Source organism: Lagopus muta, chromosome 1, assembly GCF_023343835.1.
Source record: "Lagopus muta isolate bLagMut1 chromosome 1, bLagMut1 primary, whole genome shotgun sequence".
Taxonomy (NCBI): Eukaryota; Metazoa; Chordata; class Aves; order Galliformes; family Phasianidae; genus Lagopus; species Lagopus muta.
The window spans coordinates 167,179,069-167,196,678 of NC_064433.1; the positions used below are offsets into that span (position 1 = coordinate 167,179,069).

General features: G+C 39.2%; 1 protein-coding gene across 4 annotated transcripts in view; it reads left to right on the top strand.

The window, feature by feature from the left end:
* FNDC3A (fibronectin type III domain containing 3A) overlaps positions 1-17,610 on the top strand; it is a 114,049-nt gene that overhangs the window by 70,641 nt on the left and 25,798 nt on the right. For all 4 annotated transcript variants that reach the window (XM_048957289.1, XM_048957300.1, XM_048957309.1 and 1 more), the window contains 8 exons: positions 345-617; positions 2,208-2,266; positions 8,701-8,858; positions 10,052-10,111; positions 12,042-12,180; positions 12,784-12,837; positions 13,437-13,561; positions 17,113-17,287. In XM_048957289.1, the coding sequence (XP_048813246.1) occupies positions 345-617; positions 2,208-2,266; positions 8,701-8,858; positions 10,052-10,111; positions 12,042-12,180; positions 12,784-12,837; positions 13,437-13,561; positions 17,113-17,287 (1,043 nt within the window). The remainder of the gene's footprint in view (positions 1-344; positions 618-2,207; positions 2,267-8,700; positions 8,859-10,051; positions 10,112-12,041; positions 12,181-12,783; positions 12,838-13,436; positions 13,562-17,112; positions 17,288-17,610) is intronic.

A 17,610-nucleotide genomic window follows, 5' to 3' on the forward strand; every position in this document is an offset into this window, starting at 1 on the left:
TTTTTTGTATTCAGCATTAGAGCAAGTTTTCTACCTTGTAATCAAGTACTTATAGGAGGAGGACTGTGTTAACTTTATTCTGCACCTCACAGCTCACAAAAGAATATAGAAACATTTTAATTTTTAAGTGGAAAAATGGAGAATGAAAGATTATGCTTTTTCCTCTAACAGGTCATTAAGATCCAATTACTGTGCATAATTTTACTTGCTGGACAGCTCAGTTTTATAGTAGGAATATAGATGTAATTTTGCACACAAGCATACGCTTAACTCACGTGGCATTTTTAAATTGGTTTTTGATTACATTGTGTTGTGATTTATTTGCTTGTTTAACTTTCATTTAGATACCCTGCCTGCACATGGAAGAGCCAACTTTAGAGATGAAAGGTCTAGTAAAACATATGAAAGGTTACAAAAAAAATTAAAAGACCGGCATGGAACTCAGAAGGATAAATTAAATAGTCCTCCATCATCTCCTCAGAAATGTCCTTCTCCTACAAGTGAACCTAATGGACTTACAAAAGGACAGGACACAGCTGGTATAAGCACAGGTTCTACCAAAAGCAAGTCAGTGGGTAAAGGAAAAAGCAATTCTCAGACAGACATAGAAGTAGAAGGTAAGTGTTAATAAAATATATATGTAGCATATACTTTTAAAGTATTTTTTGTGTATGTATATATATATATATATAATATAATATATATATATTGCTATACATACTAGTCCAGTGACTGGCTGAGCACATAATTTGTAAGTTCAACACCATGCTTTGACAGTCTTGGGTGGTAGCCTATAACTACACTGACTTGCATGGAATGGAGTTAAGAGTGAGCAGCCTGCTCCTCTTGTTGAAATGATGTACCTTAAAGAGCAAAACTACTGCTGTGCAAGTCCCTGTATAGATTTGGGCAGATTTTATTAGTTATACCTCTTAATTCTGTGTAAATAAAAGACTGTGTTCTGCTGCCAAAGTTACTGTTGCTTTAGCTTTGAGGAGCAACTGAATACTGATGGCCTGTCTGATACTGCAGAGAACGTGGAAAGAACCATAAATGTGATCAGGAGATCTACACTGAACTTGTTAAAAGAGGAATATTTTATGGAAAAAGAATTGTTGTTCTATGAAATTCACATGATGTGTGTCTCTACCACCTCACTATAGGAGGACTTTTGTAGAAAAATAGTCTTCACACTTGTCCTTGTGACTTCATATTTTTCTTACGTAGTGCATTTATTATTAAAACAGACTTTGCCAAGGCAAGGTGGCAGAATACGCTGCTCACATACATCATAAACATTTTGTCAACAGTTTTTTGCAAACATTGATTTGAAAGATGGAAATGCCCATTTTCCAGGTTGTTTTGTTTCTGATTTAACAAGGCTTTTTGGAAAATGATGTACTGTAACTTAGACTTGTTCTAAAGAAGCAGAAATTGGAAATGTGATCAGTTTCAACAGCATAAGCGATCTTAGAAATATAAAGTTGCAAATGGTTTAAACCTGATTTTTTTTAAGATTTTTTAACATTTGTTTTCCTTTTTTAAAAAAAAAACTTTTTAGTTTAATGGAGGCTTTTAAGTGAATTAAAAGTGTCTGTCTGCTCCTCCAAAGTAGCACGTGTAGTATGTGCACTTAATACTATTGAGATGATCATATTTTTGTACTTTGCAAGAGAAAGCACATACAGACATTTTCTGCAGACTTACTCAGTGCTCTGTAAAATTCAGATATGCCTTCAGCTGAAGCAGAACACCTTAAGTCTTTTCACTGGGGTGTAGCTGATGGTTCAGCTGAGGTTTATCACTCTGTAGTTGATGGAGGCCAACAGCATTACCAGCAGTCCTCCAGGTGATGAACAGTAAGATATTTTAAACTACTGTAACTTGTCTCTATCCAAACAGAAATCTGCAGGAAGTATGTCAGCCATGAGGTTAAATTCTCCAGAGCAGTAGTTTCAAGTTATACACTGGTAAAAGATAACCATCTTTTCTGTATTCTTTTAAATTGTAGAACAGATTTAGAATTAAAATGAACAATAACTATGGGAGCTCTTTTAGTTTTATGTTGCCCTAGATGAATGCAAGTTGATGTGGCTTTGTTTTATACATATTTGAGTCTATATGCAGTTGTTGAAGAGCTGTTTCAATAGAAAGTCACTGAACAATGATTCATGGGTACTTTGTTTGCTTTGATTTTGTTTTTCAAGAAAAGAATGAAGAAACAAAAGCACTTGAAGCACTTCTTTCTAAAATAGCCAAGCCAGTGGTAAGTAGTTACAGCTTTCTATAAAATTGGAGTGTATCTGTTGCAATATTATACAGTGATGCCTCCTTTTCTGCATCCAAATTCAGTTCTTCAGTTCTCAGCATTAATAAAAACTCATTTAACTTTCACTGATTGAAATGTAAATGACCAAAGTTATTTTTAATATGTTAACATTTATGAAGCCAGAATTGTCTCAATACTTAATATGTGGAATTCTTTTCATTACAGTCATCCCTTAAGTATTCATATGCATAGATAAGATCCCCCTTGAGCCTTCTCTTCTCTAGGCTAAACAGTTCCTCTTGCCTAGTGCTGGGACCAGAGGCAATGGGCACAAACTGGAGCACAGGAAGTTCTCTCTGAACACCAGGAGCCCTTCTGCACTGGCACAGGTTGCACAGAGGCTGTGGGGTCTCCTCCTTGGGGATCTCCCAGAGCCACTTGGACGTGGCCCTGGGCACCCTGCTCTGGGTGTCCCTGCTGGGACAGGGCTGGAGCAGAGGGACCCAGAGGGCCCTGAAACCCCAACTATTCTGTGGTTCTGTGGTGCTGCAAGAGCTGAGCAGGGATAAATAACTACAGTCCTAAATGCTCAGAGTCCTGCTGTGTCCAGGCGTCAGATTGAGACTATTTCTTTGCTGCCCCTGTGTCAGATTCTGTAAGAAGGCTGCTACCAGGATGAAGATAGTAGCTGTAACAGTCAAGTTCAAGAGCACTGAACAGCATGTCCTTGGAGACCAGAACTGGTGGAGGAGCAATAAGAAGAAATTTTGGAGAGTAAAATGGGACTGGAAAGAAAGTTTATGAAGAATAAGGTGTGAATGGAGAAAGAAAGTGAGGAGCAGATACAGCTCTTGGCAAGGACTACAGATCCAAAGGACAATCAAGGCTGAGGGATCCTAAAATAGATGAGGAATCTGACTTCAGAAATTGAGTCAAGAAGCAAATAGAATTGTGGACGTGAACTATTGAAAGGACAGATGGCTTTTCTGTTTGTTATTTTTACAAGCAGATTGATAATGGAAGGGTTGTGGGAGTCTGAATGAGAGTGGAGGGGATGATGGGCAGTAGCAGGAGGCTGAAACTCCCTAAGAAGGATGAAGATCATAGAGTCGTAGAATAGCTTGGGTTGGAAGGGACCCCAAGGATGATTAAGTTGCAACCCCCCTGCCACAGGCAGGGCCATCAGCCTCCAGATCTGGCATTAGATCAGGCTGCCCAGAGCCCCATCTGACACCTTCAGGAATGGAGCATCCACAGCCTCTCTGGGCAGCCTGTTCCAGCAGCTCACCACTCTCTCTGTAAAGAGCTTAGATTTGTGAGACAGGGGCACCAGAATTTAAAAAGAAGACTAAAGGGAAGAAGAACGGTATGGGATAAATGAATGAGTACAGATTGGAATGAAGAACCAGTGGTTAGGAACAAACTTCAAAAAGTTGCCAAAAAAAAATCAGGAAAGGTTATGGCTGTGAGGAATGAACATAGGTCTGTATCTGCTAGCATTAAGTTTTGCCCAGGACCTGGGATGAAATCCAGCTTTCCTAAACCTCATCATCTTTCTGACAGCAGGAACTTGAGAAATATAGCAGCAGAGGTTTTATTTTGCAGCCTGTTATCTCGGTGCCCAGCTGTGCATTTAATCTTCATACATGACACTAAATGCCAGTTGCTATCACTATGTTACATCAAGCAGTGGACACTTGTGCAAGACTTCTGCTTTTGAGTGTTACATTTTAGGAAGATATGCATCAAAATAGTGGCAGAAAAATTATATTCTATTTTCAAAGTGAAACAGAGAAGATTTAGTGTTAATGATGGGCCGTTGATTACAATAGCTTTTTTCTTTTTTTTTAACATGGTAACATGCTGTTTTTTTCTGTATGGACCCTGCAATTCATAGTACAAATAGATCTGCTCTGTTAAGGGATCAGGACTGTGCAGGCTGTGTAAAGGGACTGGTGCCTTAGACCCCTTTTGACTGTTGATCACAAGAGTCTCTTAGAAAAACACGTGCCTAGTCTAACCACATCAGAATGGATCAGAAGCAAATTTTACTGCAGGGTTAACTTACTGTAAGATAGTGCTAGCCCTTGGGCACACAAGGCAACAGTGGTCTCAGTAGCCCTCACATCATGTGTGTGAGCTGTGACCTTTCCTCCCAAAGAATGTGGATGATGCTTTCTATCCTGACTGAAGTGAAGGGCCTAGTTTTCTAGAAAACATATATGCACAGTCTTCTGCCCAGTGGTCAGGGCATACAGGATGCCATCCAAGTCAGGAATGTCAGCAGTGACTCCATTGCCATGGGAAGTGACAGTTGAGCATGCTAGGGCAGTTAGAGTGAGACAGTGAGAAGTGTATTAAACAGGTGTAACATCAGCAGTGCTGGCAGAGGACACAGAAAAAAAGCAATAGTGTCCCAGTGCGTCTCTGTCTCGTTTCCTTTTGCTTCCTTCCACTCAGAATATTCATCCATCCATCCCCTATAGGCAAGCAGGACTAGTTTCACTGTTTCCCCCCCACCCATGACCCTTCTTGAATTTCACTGCATTCACTGCACAGCTGTGTGCCTGCAAGTGCTCTCTTTGCAGAAGACCTTTTAGCAGGAGATCACAGGCCTAGGCAGCAGTAATCTGCTACAAGCCAAAGAGCGCACAAGCAAAAAGCCAGATTTGCAGCAATCAGAGCAGCTTACTGTTTGTGAAGGCCAAGGACAGTTAGGGCTGTGCATAAGTGGAATGCTAGCCAATGTTGCACCTAGGGGAATGCGATGAGAGGAAGGGAGATTGTATTCCATACTGAGGCCTTGCATGATCAGAAGTAAGCCTCCCACAGTTTCTCCAAGGAAATACTGTCCTTGTCTCCCACAAGTGAACAGGGAGATTGTTTTTCTACACCTTCTGATTGTAGTTATCATCAGAAATATTTCTGTAGGCTTTTGATTAATGTTTTTCTCGTATATGGGGATTCTTGGTTTTCTTGATGCATCATAAGCTCCTATTTCCTTGTTGAACTTCAGTGCTAGCACAGGGAATACCAGGTACCAGCTGTGATGGCAGTCAGATGATCAGATGGTCATGCAGGTGCTGCTCAGTACAGTGTCCACTGCATCATATCCTCCTTTAGGAGGCCTGGAGTGTTGGGCTTCCCCATGTCTCAGTGTGCTCCATGGTGAGTTTTTAATTAATGCATCTCTTGTCAGTCCTGTGCATTATGAGGCACATAAGCCTTGCTGCTTCCAGATTCCTATTGGATGTTTCTTTATGAACTATGTTGACTCCTCAGCATTCAAGCAGTCTGCACCAGCCATCATGTTCACTAAGCAAGTGGCAAAGGAAGTACAGGAGAAGACGAGGGGAACTGAAAAGACAAAAGCAAAGTGAAGAATGGATATTTAATGAGAAGAAGGGATAGTCACTCATGGTTTCTGGTTACATAGCATTATAAAGTGCTTGGGAGTACACACATGAGCTACAAAACGTAATGTTCTTTTAGAACATGATGCTGTTCACTTACCAGTTAAGTAGCTTGTGCAGTCCAGCTGGCACATATTAAAACTGCTCTTTTTTTTTTTTTTTTTCTTTAAACCAAATGGCACATCTTTAAAAAGGAGATTAACTTGTCCAAGTTGGACTTCAAATGAAGACATGCCCACCTCAATTTCCTCGATGTTAGGGTCCAAGTATTACAATCTGCTTTTGAAGAAGCACAGAATGTTCAGAGCTGCAGCCAAAATCAAAATCAACTGCAGTTGCTTGAATAAGTACACAAAGTAATTAGTAACATAACGTTTTTCAAGTTTACTCCTGGGTGTCTCAGATTGGGCACCTAAGAGAAGTGAATTCTTCTGATTTTAATCTTTGTTCTTCAAAAATACTTTTTCCCTCCACATACCACAGAGATAACTGAAAATATGCTGGTGTTCTGCGCTTGAGAGATGGTGGGATTTTCTGAAACTCTTAGTGATTAGTTCCCATACTAAAGCTCTGGCTAGTGTGAAAAAGTCAAGTATTGGGATATTTCTGATCATCGGGTATAAAGGACAATATCGAATAATTGCTTAATGAAGTAATTAGTAAATGACTGTCACAGCTTGAGCAGTTTTCTCCCAGATCCTCAGGTATATAGCCCTTACACTTGTTTCTTAAGTAGCTCACTCCCCAGTGCTCTTCAGCATTGCTTGGTAGTTAGGTTTGGCTTCTTGGCACTGCTTGGTTTAATACGAGTGTACATCACAGAAGGGAACCAGTATGTGACCACCTGGTTTAGAGTTGACCATCCAGTTTCACTGGGCACCATCAACTGGACCCAGTGCCTTTGCTGCAAGCTGTTGATTTTCTAGCCCAGCTACAATGTTATATGGAGTGAATATGGATTTCTACCTCACTGCAAAAACAAGGTAGAAATAACTGTTGAATGCTTTCTTTCACAACTTTGACTTGTACATCCAGCAGAAATAGAATAGTGCTTGACTTGGAGCTTTCCTAATAGATTTCTTAAAATATCTTCTGTCTTTAATCCTGTTAGCTGTTTTATTTCACTGAATCTCTTCCTTTATAAATTCTAATATATTGTAGCTTATTTACAGTGTTTTCCTCCTTTTTCCCTATATGCACATATGTATATGTGTAGGTACAAAAAAAAATTAATAGAAGCTTTTTTTTTAATACATACACTGCTGCTTTTTATGCTTTAAGATATCCATAATTCCCAATTTATCATAGAATCATAGAATGGCCTGGGTTGAAAAGGACCACAATGCTCATCCAGTTTCAACCCCCTGCTATGTGCAGGGTCGCCAACCAGCAGACCAGGCTGCCCAGAGCCACATCCAGCCTGGCCTTGAATGCCTCCAGGGATGGGGCATCCACAGCCTCCTTGGGCAACCTGTTCCAGTGCATCACCACCCTCTGTGTGAAAAACTTCCTCTTAAATTCTGCAGATACTTTTTACTTCGCATTTCTGTTCATGCTGAATTACACTGACAGTTGCATTTTAAACTTTGGCAAATTGACCACAGCAAAGCTTCAGATCTTCAGAACATTGTTTAGTGTCATACCCTGTTTACACAAAGTAAAACAACCAGAACAACCTACATGGTCACTGATTTTTAGCTTGGTGCATAATATAGTTTCATTGTGTTACAGTTACTGGGTGCAAAGTTGTCATCTATTGTTTTGGATGTCTTACAGAAGTTCTGTCTGTTTTCAGTTGACCAGCAAATATTTGCCCTGGGTGAATAACTCAGGGTAACTACTTTTCTTCCAGAGACTTAAGAACAGGACTACATATTCTTTCTTGCCTTTTGTTGCAGTAAAAGAGATTTCCACTGTGCTCCTTGTTTAATTTCACTAGTCTAAGTTCTGTGAGTGGAATGTTGTCTTTGATGTACCAGTGTTGCCTTTGGTGTCCCACTCTCTTAACTCTCTCTAGTGAACAGCTGAAACTTGTAATGCTTGAATGTTCCAATAAGACATAATGCCAGCTTTCATTCACACCAACCTGACTTACTCTGTGTAAAAGACATACTAGAGCATACAAAGAGAAATGTGATCTATAGAGTGTATAAGACAGTTTGGCACTAGTAAAGCATTACATCAAGTGTTATAATTCTGGGCAAAGCATCGAAGGTAATAGAACAGAAGTAAATAATCAAAGAGAAGGGTGAAAATGATGAGAGATTCAGACAAGTGAGGGGAGTCTTCAAGTGCATAAGAAAATTGCTGAAAGGAAGGGGAGATCTGATGTTCAAATCCAGCAGCTAAGGCAAGTAGACTTAACTGATAGAAAAAGAGATACTACCTGGAAATTAGGAATAAAGTTTATCTGATGCCAGTAACCCAGTTTCTCTGTTTCAATCTTAAAGTTGACTCATTTGGGTTAAGGGCACCAGTTGTGAGAATGGTATTTTGATTCTCAGACTCTGGTAATAGATTTCCAAAAGCAACTACTCAAAATATATCTTTTTACATATATAATTATATGACAGTGATACTGTGAAACTAGTCATTTCGTGTGATGTGTTGCCAGTTCTTTTGAAATGATTGGGAATAGTAGGCAGGTGCAGCACACAAACTGCATCCTGGGCATCCTGTTCCTGTGCCGAACCTCTGTAGCCCACTAGGTGGCATTCGTTACTTTGCAATCAGCCCTAGGGTAACAAGTTTTCTCGTTTCCAGCTTGATTGAACAGAATCACAGAAAGGTTAAGGTTGGAAAAGACCTCTAAGATCATCTGGTCCAACCATTAGCCCATTCCCACCATGCCCACTATGTCCCTCCGTACCACATCTGCATTTCGTCTGTAAAAACTAATCAGTAGCTCATACATCAGTATAAATACTCTGATTTGCTAATGATGCGTAGTTTTCTTCTCTTCTCTTTATACACAATAGCATTTAAGTGGCAGAAGTCTCAAAAATTATATTTCTCCAGGTGTCAGACATTCAGGCAAGAGCAGCACTGCTTATGTGGTCACCTCCATCCATTGATGTCGGAGAAGACACTGACAAGAGTAACATACCAGGGGTTTATACTTACGAAGTGATGATTTCAAATACCGGGAAAGATGGAAAATACAAAACTGTATATATGTAGGTGTTCATTTTCTTTATTTTGTTGCTGCTGCATTTAATTGTGTGGCTTAAAATCTCATTCAAACCTGCTTGTTGTTTGGAGATTTAAGTAATTAGCAGCTTGGTGCAACATCTCTTTTTGAAACAAGGTCTTTTTCCAGTTGAAATGGCTGTTTCATTACCAAAGTCTATATTAATAAGTAGAATATGAAGACCGTTAGATGTTGAGCTTGTTTTAATATTGCTTAGCTGTACTGACATCAGCTACAGCAGAAATCTCAGCTTTTCAAGTAGTAAAGTACACAAATAGTGACAGATGCAAATTTTGCATGTGTTTATTTACTCCTGTACTTGTCTCTCCTCCCAATAAGGGTATTCCTCCTTTCTGCTTGGCAAGAGACTGTTACTTTATGAAATAAAGTAGATTCTCACATAACACAACTCTAGCAGCATTGAAACAAGCTAAATTCTCAAGCTGTTTAATTTGTAATACAGTAGTTTTTAATTGTTGTTTTTTTTCCCTGCAATTTGAAGAAATTTAGCAGTAAAATTAATCATTAAAGATATAGAGCTATCTAATAATGACAAATCTTTGTATTTAGTGAGTTTATATTAGTCATCCTCCATGAATTTCTTAGGAGCAGCTCATGAATCACAAGTTGAATATCCCTGCCTTAGAAACTAGATGAAAAGAGCTTTTCAAACCTGGGCTGATTCAGTAAAAGCAGAGTAATTGATGTTTCATAAGTGCCTTTTCTGCTTACTAGGCTCTAAAAAGTAGGTGTATGTAATCATATGCAGTTTTAGGTAATCATGTTTGTAAGGCTGAAGAGTTAGAAATATCCCCGTTTCTACAGGTCCCAATTCTTTTGTACTTTTTTTCTAATAACACACACATGCACACACTGCAGCATGTCAGCTGCTACAACTGAGTAAGGAAGAAGGTGATTCTTATTTAAAAACAAAAAAGGCAAAAACAAAAAAAAAAAAACAAAAAACAAACAAAAAAAAAAACCAGAAACATAGCAAAGGAAGCCTGTAAGATTGCAGGGTTGATGTGTCTTCATTTTAGCACACTTAGCAACAGAAACAATCTAGTGACAAATATGTTTCTTACAAGGAATGTTAGGTAGCTGGGTTGGATATGTGCCATTTTATAAATGCATGTGATTCTAAAATGATCTCTTTAACAAAATCATACTTCTTTTCAGTGGAGAAGAAAATAAAGTTACTGTAAGTGATCTCAGGCCAGCAACCGATTACCATGCAAAGTGAGTATCTGCCTTTTCTGATAACTAAATTCAATGGGAACGTTTCAGAAGTTTCACTGTACATCATCTGTACATTTGATTGCCTTCAGAAATTGTCTTTATCTTGGTCCCCTCCTTTGAGTCACAGTGGTAGTTGAAATACTGCCATTTTTAAGTCAGCCTTTTTTGTTTAGTTCATCACATAAACAATTTTGGAAAACATTTTTTGCTACGTCAGCCAGTATCTGTGCTCGTCACTTCATGCCAGTGCAGTGATCTTTGTATTTCCTTTGAGCCATGCACCAATGGTGCTTCTTTTATGCCATTTCCTCACAAGTATTAGAGGTGCCTTGCACGAGAATGTTCTTCCTACTGGCTGCTTCATGCCACTTTCTCCTTGTTCCAGCAGGCCAGTCTGGAAAACCCCAAGACTTTTGTGCTCAGAAGCCATTTAGAGGCAGCTGGTAGGAAGGAAAGGGTGCATAAGGATGTGAGTCAGAAATGTGCCTCTTTCCACGTGCAGTGGGGAGGAGAAGGATTTCAGTTATGAAGTACTCTCGTGATTCCCATTTGCTCAAAAGGGAGTGCTAAGTTCTGGGTCCTCAGTATGAGGGACTGTGCACCTTCTAGTGCCTTTTCCAGGGTTTTGTCCATTACCAAACTGAAAGCCAAACAAGGCTTTCTGTTCATCCCACCCTTCTCATTTATGGTGTGCCACCGTGTTCAGGAGAAGGATGAGTGGTAAATTGACTGGACTCTTTCATATGCAAGTGTTTCTCTGTGATTTTGTTATTATTTCTGTTAATGTTTAAGCACTTTATCCAATTACATTTAAGTTGAAAATGTGTGGAGCTTAGAGGTCATAGTCCAGGATATTTTTTCCCTGTGAATGTCCTTTTCTACCTGGTTGTGTTCAGATTCCAGATTTGATTTTATTTGTTTCTGGTCGTTAGAGGATTCATGTGATTAGATGACTTAGCCATCTAAGTTCTTCCTGAAGTAGTAATTAGAATTCTGCCAGTCTGAACATTGCCAAAAAGGGAGATGAGAAAGATTGAACTATGAAGATTATGGACAAATTTGATATCTGCCACTGTTTTTAAAGACAAATAAGTTTGTGTGCAATGTTAGTCACTGTTAGATGTTTTGGTCTCCATGCTCATGTATTCTGCAGTGTCACATTTCCCATGACTTGCTGTTTGTGCTTCATAAGCAGGTGACACAGGTCTCACACGTTACAGTGATCAGAGGAAAGGGGTTTTTTGTTTGTTTGTTGGTTTGGGTTTTTGTTCTTGTATTTCAAAGAAACAAATGAATTAGAAGAAAGTAATGTGTGGATTCACCCAAGGAAGAAACAAGGCATAGCTATGCAGCTGCTAGGAAAAGGAGGAGGGTGGGATTCGACCAGGAAATAATCTTTTATTTCATTTTGGAGAAGGGCTATGAGCAAAGCAAACCATTCCTCTTTGAGGCAGAGGCAACAATTCATTCTTCAGAAATACAAGAAGAGCTTGTACAGAGCCTTCCTAAAGGAAAGGACGGAGTGAAACAACTCAGTAAGCTCTACTGAATGCAAAAGATAGTCTGAAAGTACCTTAACAGCTTCATTGTGCCTATCTCACAAAAGCACTTGCAGAATAATTATCTGTATTATCAGTTCAAACAGCAGATAACAAGCCTGCAAGATGTTACCATCATTTCCTTATCAAAGTACAGCAAACAGTGAGCATATTTAAAATATAATTGTGAAGATCCAAAGTAAAGGGCTCTTCTTTTACATTACTTCTGTCAACCAAGATGTTTACACCAGTTAAATTACATATATATATAAAAGAGATCTATTACGTAAGGAGATAGAAGGCAGTGACGTAATTCTGAATACTCAGTTTTCTTTGGAAATTTTATACACAGATTTTGCAGTAAAACATTTCTGACTCTTTTTCACACTTAGAGTCCAAGTGGAATGCAATTGTGTAAAGGGGAGTCCTTCAGAAGCAGAGAGTTTTACCACATTGAGTTGTGAACCTGACGCTCCAAATCTGCCCAGGATAACTAATCGGACCAAAAATTCTCTTACTTTGCAGTGGAAGGTAAGAACTGCTGAAGACCTTTAAAGCCAACTCTTCATCAGTTTCAGATTTGTGAATAAAATGCCAGTTTGTTGAAACAGAATTTTTTTGCCAGTCATAACTACTTTCAACCACTGTTCTGGGTCTTAGGTATGTATATCAGATTAAATGCAGACTTCATTAAAAAGAAAAAACTTCCCAGAAAAGCCAGGAGCCTTTGTAATTAAAGTTAATGAGTTTGAACAAGAGACACTGGTTTGTGTTCTGGTCCCCTCCTTTACTGAAGAACCAATTTCTCCCTCTATTACTAAAAATAGACTTATTTGTGCAAATCAAATGGAGTGTCTTGGAAAGACTGAGATTTGAACAGACCTACAGTCTAGCTGCTTAGAAAAGTTCTGTGTATTTTACACTGCTGCCAGAATACTTTATCAAAGTCTAAATGAAGAAAAAGAAAGAAAAAAAAAGCATGTTCTGGATGGAAACAGAACAAGGACCGTCTTGGCAAGTGAAACATCATTTTGCCCCCCACTGGTTGTGTCATGAAGTGATACACACGCGGGTCTTTCCTAAAGTGATGTTGTATCCAATTACAGCTCAAGTTTCTGTTTTTTCTTGTTGCAGGCATCTTGTGATAATGGTTCTAAAATCCACAGTTACCTTTTAGAATGGGATGAAGTAAGCAATTTATTCTAATTTTCTTTTTGTGGCTTTCAAAAGTAGCTGTATGTGACTGTGCACATCAAGTTGTGTCACAATGATGGCTTATGTAGGCACATGAGAAATAAGTCCTGCAGCAAGCGTGAAATCCTGGTTACTGCCCAATTTTCTTCTTAGGATATGTAAAATGTCAGATGTTTCTTAGTTACATGATTCTGCCACTTTTATGGTGGTTTTTTAGCCAATGCTTCTCTCAAGAGTAGACAATAAATGATCACTTTACTATAACAGCCTTTCATTGGTATAAAAGGGCTGGGTCAGCTCTGTCCCCATGAACATCTGCAGCTCCTACCCAGAAGCTTTCCCAAGAGGGAGATTGCTGAGCTGTATTGTACTGCTTTCTCCTTCCAGCCCCTTGGAGCTGGGAAATGGAACACAATTTTAAAAGCCTCTAATTTCATACATATGCAAAAGTTTTATATAAAGTCTCACTGTGTGAGGGATTTTTTAGTCATCTACACTACAAAAAATGAGTTTACTTCACTTATGTGTGTTGCTTTAATTGATGGACACATATTTAATAGGGTGAATAATGTGATTAATTTATTTCTTTTTAGGGAAAAGGAAATGGAGAGTTTTGCCAGTGTTATTATGGCCAACAGAAGCAGTATAGGATTACTAAACTATCACCAGCAATGGGGTACACCTTTAGACTAGCAGCCAAAAATGACATGGGGATGAGGTAAATATTACTGCTGTATACATAAATACAGAATGCATTTGCGTGCATATGTGTGCTTGCTTTGGAGAAAACATGATGGCATTTAAAGAAACGAGAGTTCTGTCCTACTAGGATTTTCATAGTTAATTTACCATATGTGATTGGATTATTCAGTTTGCAGCTTACATGTGCACTGTGAATCCCTTGACCTTGCTTGAGCAAGGGAGGTTGGACAAGGTGACCTCTGGAAATCCTTTCTAACTTCAGCTGTTTGGTGATTCCTGTCATCATCTGTTTTGTTCAGGCATTATGGCTGTGTTATTACTGCCATAGCATTTGTACATACTTGGCATCTAAGTGCTACAGATCTCAGCCCCCCTTATAAGCAGCTATAGTTCAGCTACTCCTACCACTTGCCCTAATTTCTCAAACTGCCTTCTATAACCTTCATACACTACCTTTGTACACAAAGTGGTAGCACAAGTGTGGCACATACAGCATAGCTGCTATCACATGGAATCAGCTCAGGCTATGCTAGCTTTTAGTTTTAGTGTTTGTAGACTCACACTGACCTCCTCAGAAGGTTGCTACCTTGAACCTGCTCCTTACTGCTCTGATTTGCAGTAGAATTTTTCTTTAAGCACTGCTTTGCACTGACTCACAGATTCAATGAAATTGTGACTGTTGTGTAATACACACTTCTACTGAAATGTTGGTGGCTGTCATAAAAGATGAGTTACCCTGCCAGAGGGCCAGAATTGAATGGCTTTAGTGCTGCAGTTTGTACTGAAGTTGTGTGAGCAGAGATACCTTTTACTATTCCCTCTGGTGCTCAGACCTAAGGCATTTCTTGAAGCTGGTCTAACAGTTTGCCAGGGTTTGAGCAGCCCTCCTTAAATTTAGCACTGTAGTAAAAACAGTATAAAGAGATGTCAGGAATTCTGCTGGAGCAGAGAGTAAGGCCATCGGAACCCGTGCTGCATCTTGTAGGCCTGTCTGTAGGATGCTGTGCTTTCCCCTATCCCATTGCCTGTGTATGTCCTTTTACCTAAGTCAGTTAGTCACAGTTACTGTGGGAAATGGGCAGAATATAATGTTACCATAGTGCTGAATTCTTTTGAGCTTCCAGAGCTTATTATAAATGCTTAGGATATGTGGTTATTATTTTTTATTTCTACTTTTCACAAGTTGCAGAGCACCAAACTTTGTTTTTAATTTCCAAATGAATGACATCTGACTACAGCAGGGAATGTAAGTAAGAACTCAAAAATGCAAAGCAAGAGTAATATGTTGTCAGGTTATGCTTACACTGCTGGATGCATTAGCTCTTAGTAATGCTTTTTTTGGTCCTCTGGTGAAGTGATAAGGCTGGCTAATGCTGTCAGGACCAGTGCTCATTATCCCTAGAGAAGGCTGCCTGTGTCTACACCGTGTCCTAGCACTTGGACCTTTAGATCCTATGAGATATAAAATCAAGGCTTCTCTAGCTGTGAGTGTACAATTGCCTTTTTTTTTTCCTAATCAGTGTTTGAAATATTTTTAGCATTGTGCTACAGCTGACCAGAGTGGTGTTTTTGTAACACGGATTGCGTGTTGTGCATCCTTCAGTTGGCACAAGGGAGCGCTGGAGGGAGCAGTGCCTGCTTGGACAGCATCAAAGCACAGTTTAAAACCAGGGAGCCAGACCCAAGGGTTTAATTCATGCTGGATAGAAGAAATCTTTTGCAGGCTGAATACGTGGAAGTTACAGCTGCCTCAGGAGGTCTCAGATGCTGGGAGGCTTTGGAGAGTGTTGCATTCAGCATCTGTTCTAACGTCTTTCCTTAGGCTCCTGCTTTGGGCCACTGGCAGTGGACTGTATAATGGGCTAAATTGACTTTCAGAGTGCTCCAACAGAGTCTTTCTTATGTTACTGCCTTCTGGAAAATGTTTCTGGAATGAAGTGTTCTCTGAGTTGCTCCTGGACTTGTCTTGATGAGATTTAAGTGCAGCTGTTCAAAAGAGAAGACAGGGAGTGAGATGACAGTTAAGCAGGGTCTGGTGCTCAAGTTCTCTTCCTGTTTCCCAGTTCCTTCCGATTGTAAAGGTATCCTCTAGGAGAACCCACACACATTAAATAAACACTACTGCTGTGTGATTCCAATGGATGTCAGAGTGCTTCAGAGATAAGGCTTTTTAAGGTGATTCAGATTTTTTCTTTCCTTGCATCTACTTGTGAAGTGCTTCAGTAGTTGTTTGTGAGTAGAAACAGGCTTAGCATCTGTCTAGCCTCTCTTCATTCTTTCTTAGCCCAACTATGTAGTGCTGGAACTTTTTTCTCCATGGGTAGATGGTAAGTATCACATCATTTTCATTTCAGAGAATTAATTCCTCATAACTTTGGCAAGGAAAAAAAGAAAATACAATTCCTCCTGCCTTAAAGCTTTCTCTTCCTTTGCACTTTGCCATTTCCTGCTTCACAGTGTATTTCACAATCTACATGCCCACACAGACTTTGTGTCTGTTTTGGATGCTGTCAGCATATTTGATAAGGCATTGTCTGTGAGATATTTTTTTAAATGCCCGAAAGAATCCAGAGCAGACCAAAGTTTACAACCTGTGTGATATTATAACATAGTTTCAGTAAAAGAGAAACAAACATCAGGGTGTCTTTGTATTCTGACTTCTAGGAATGTCACATTTGGACACACAAGGTCTTTAACTGGTTCTGTTATTCAAGCCACACAATGAGTTCAGTTTTCAGGGTTTCTTAATGCTCACTTCAGTGGTGTGTAGCTTTTAGATTAAAGTTATATATTTGACATTTGCTTCATACGGTTTACAAAAAAATTAGACAAGCTCTCAAGCCTACAAGTGTTTCTTCAGATGTGATGTAGAAGCAGCAAATTTCTGAATGAACTCCAGCTGAGAACGATTTGTTTTGTCACCTGTTTGTGTGATACACCCATGTACTGACTTCTGCATGCCTCCATTTCACCCTAGCTCTCTTTCTGTGACTTACCAAAGAGTCATCAGCTGAGGTTAAAAGTTGTGTTCGGAGACTGTCTGGTGTACATCCTACTTTCATGTTGCCAACTGTTAAAGCAACTGAACACTGAATAACAATACTCTGTTATTTTCTGAATCACTATAGAGACTGGTGCTTCAGAATATACTTGAAGCACATAACTTGCATTGGTTGCTGCCTGGGAAGCAAAGAGTAGTTTGAGGCCTTCCCATATATGTTTTTATATTTTCATGTTTTTATTTTGCATTGGCTTTAGCATACTGTTTTGCATAGAGCTCTACTGTTTTACAGAGATGACAATAGTAAAAGCAGAACATTTTGTTTAGCAAAACATTGTAATTTTGTCACATGCAGGAATCTTTCAATTATGAGTATGTGAACCTTGTTCAAATTGTTTATAACCAATAGATTTCATGGGCAAGTTGAGTCATCTGCATGTACCAATTTCTGGTTGTGCACATATCCAAAAAACTGTCATAGCTGTGTTTAGTAAGAATGATGTTTTTCTAGATATCAGTTATTGTGTCTGGTTAGTTTTACATGCTGTCTGTTTTATTATATACAGTGGTTTTAGTGAAGAAGTCCTGTATCATACCTCAGGCACTGCCCCAACTACACCAGCAAGTCCTTTGCTGATTAATGCTGGAGTTACTTGGTTATCCCTACAGTGGACAAAACCCTCAGGAACACCGTCAGATGAAGGAATTTCATATATACTAGAGATGGAGGACGAGAACTCAGTAAGTTCAAAGTATTTTCTCTCAGTTTAAGAAAGAGATTATAGTGTGTGTTTGATACATCATTGAATTTAAGTGCGACAGTGATTATTTTTACTAGAATATTCTACAGGGAACTGTGTTTTTTGAAATGAAACTAAAGAGTTGTCATTGCAGCGACCGCCTCACGTAGCTTTCTCCTTTCCATTGCAGCAGTAATTGTCATTAGTATTAAATCCCGATCCTGCAGAATAATGGACTACTTTTAACTTTGTAATTTTGCTTGTGAAAGTTCAGCTCTGTACGAATGGGTCAAAGTAATGGCATGATGAAGTGCAGTCCCTTTA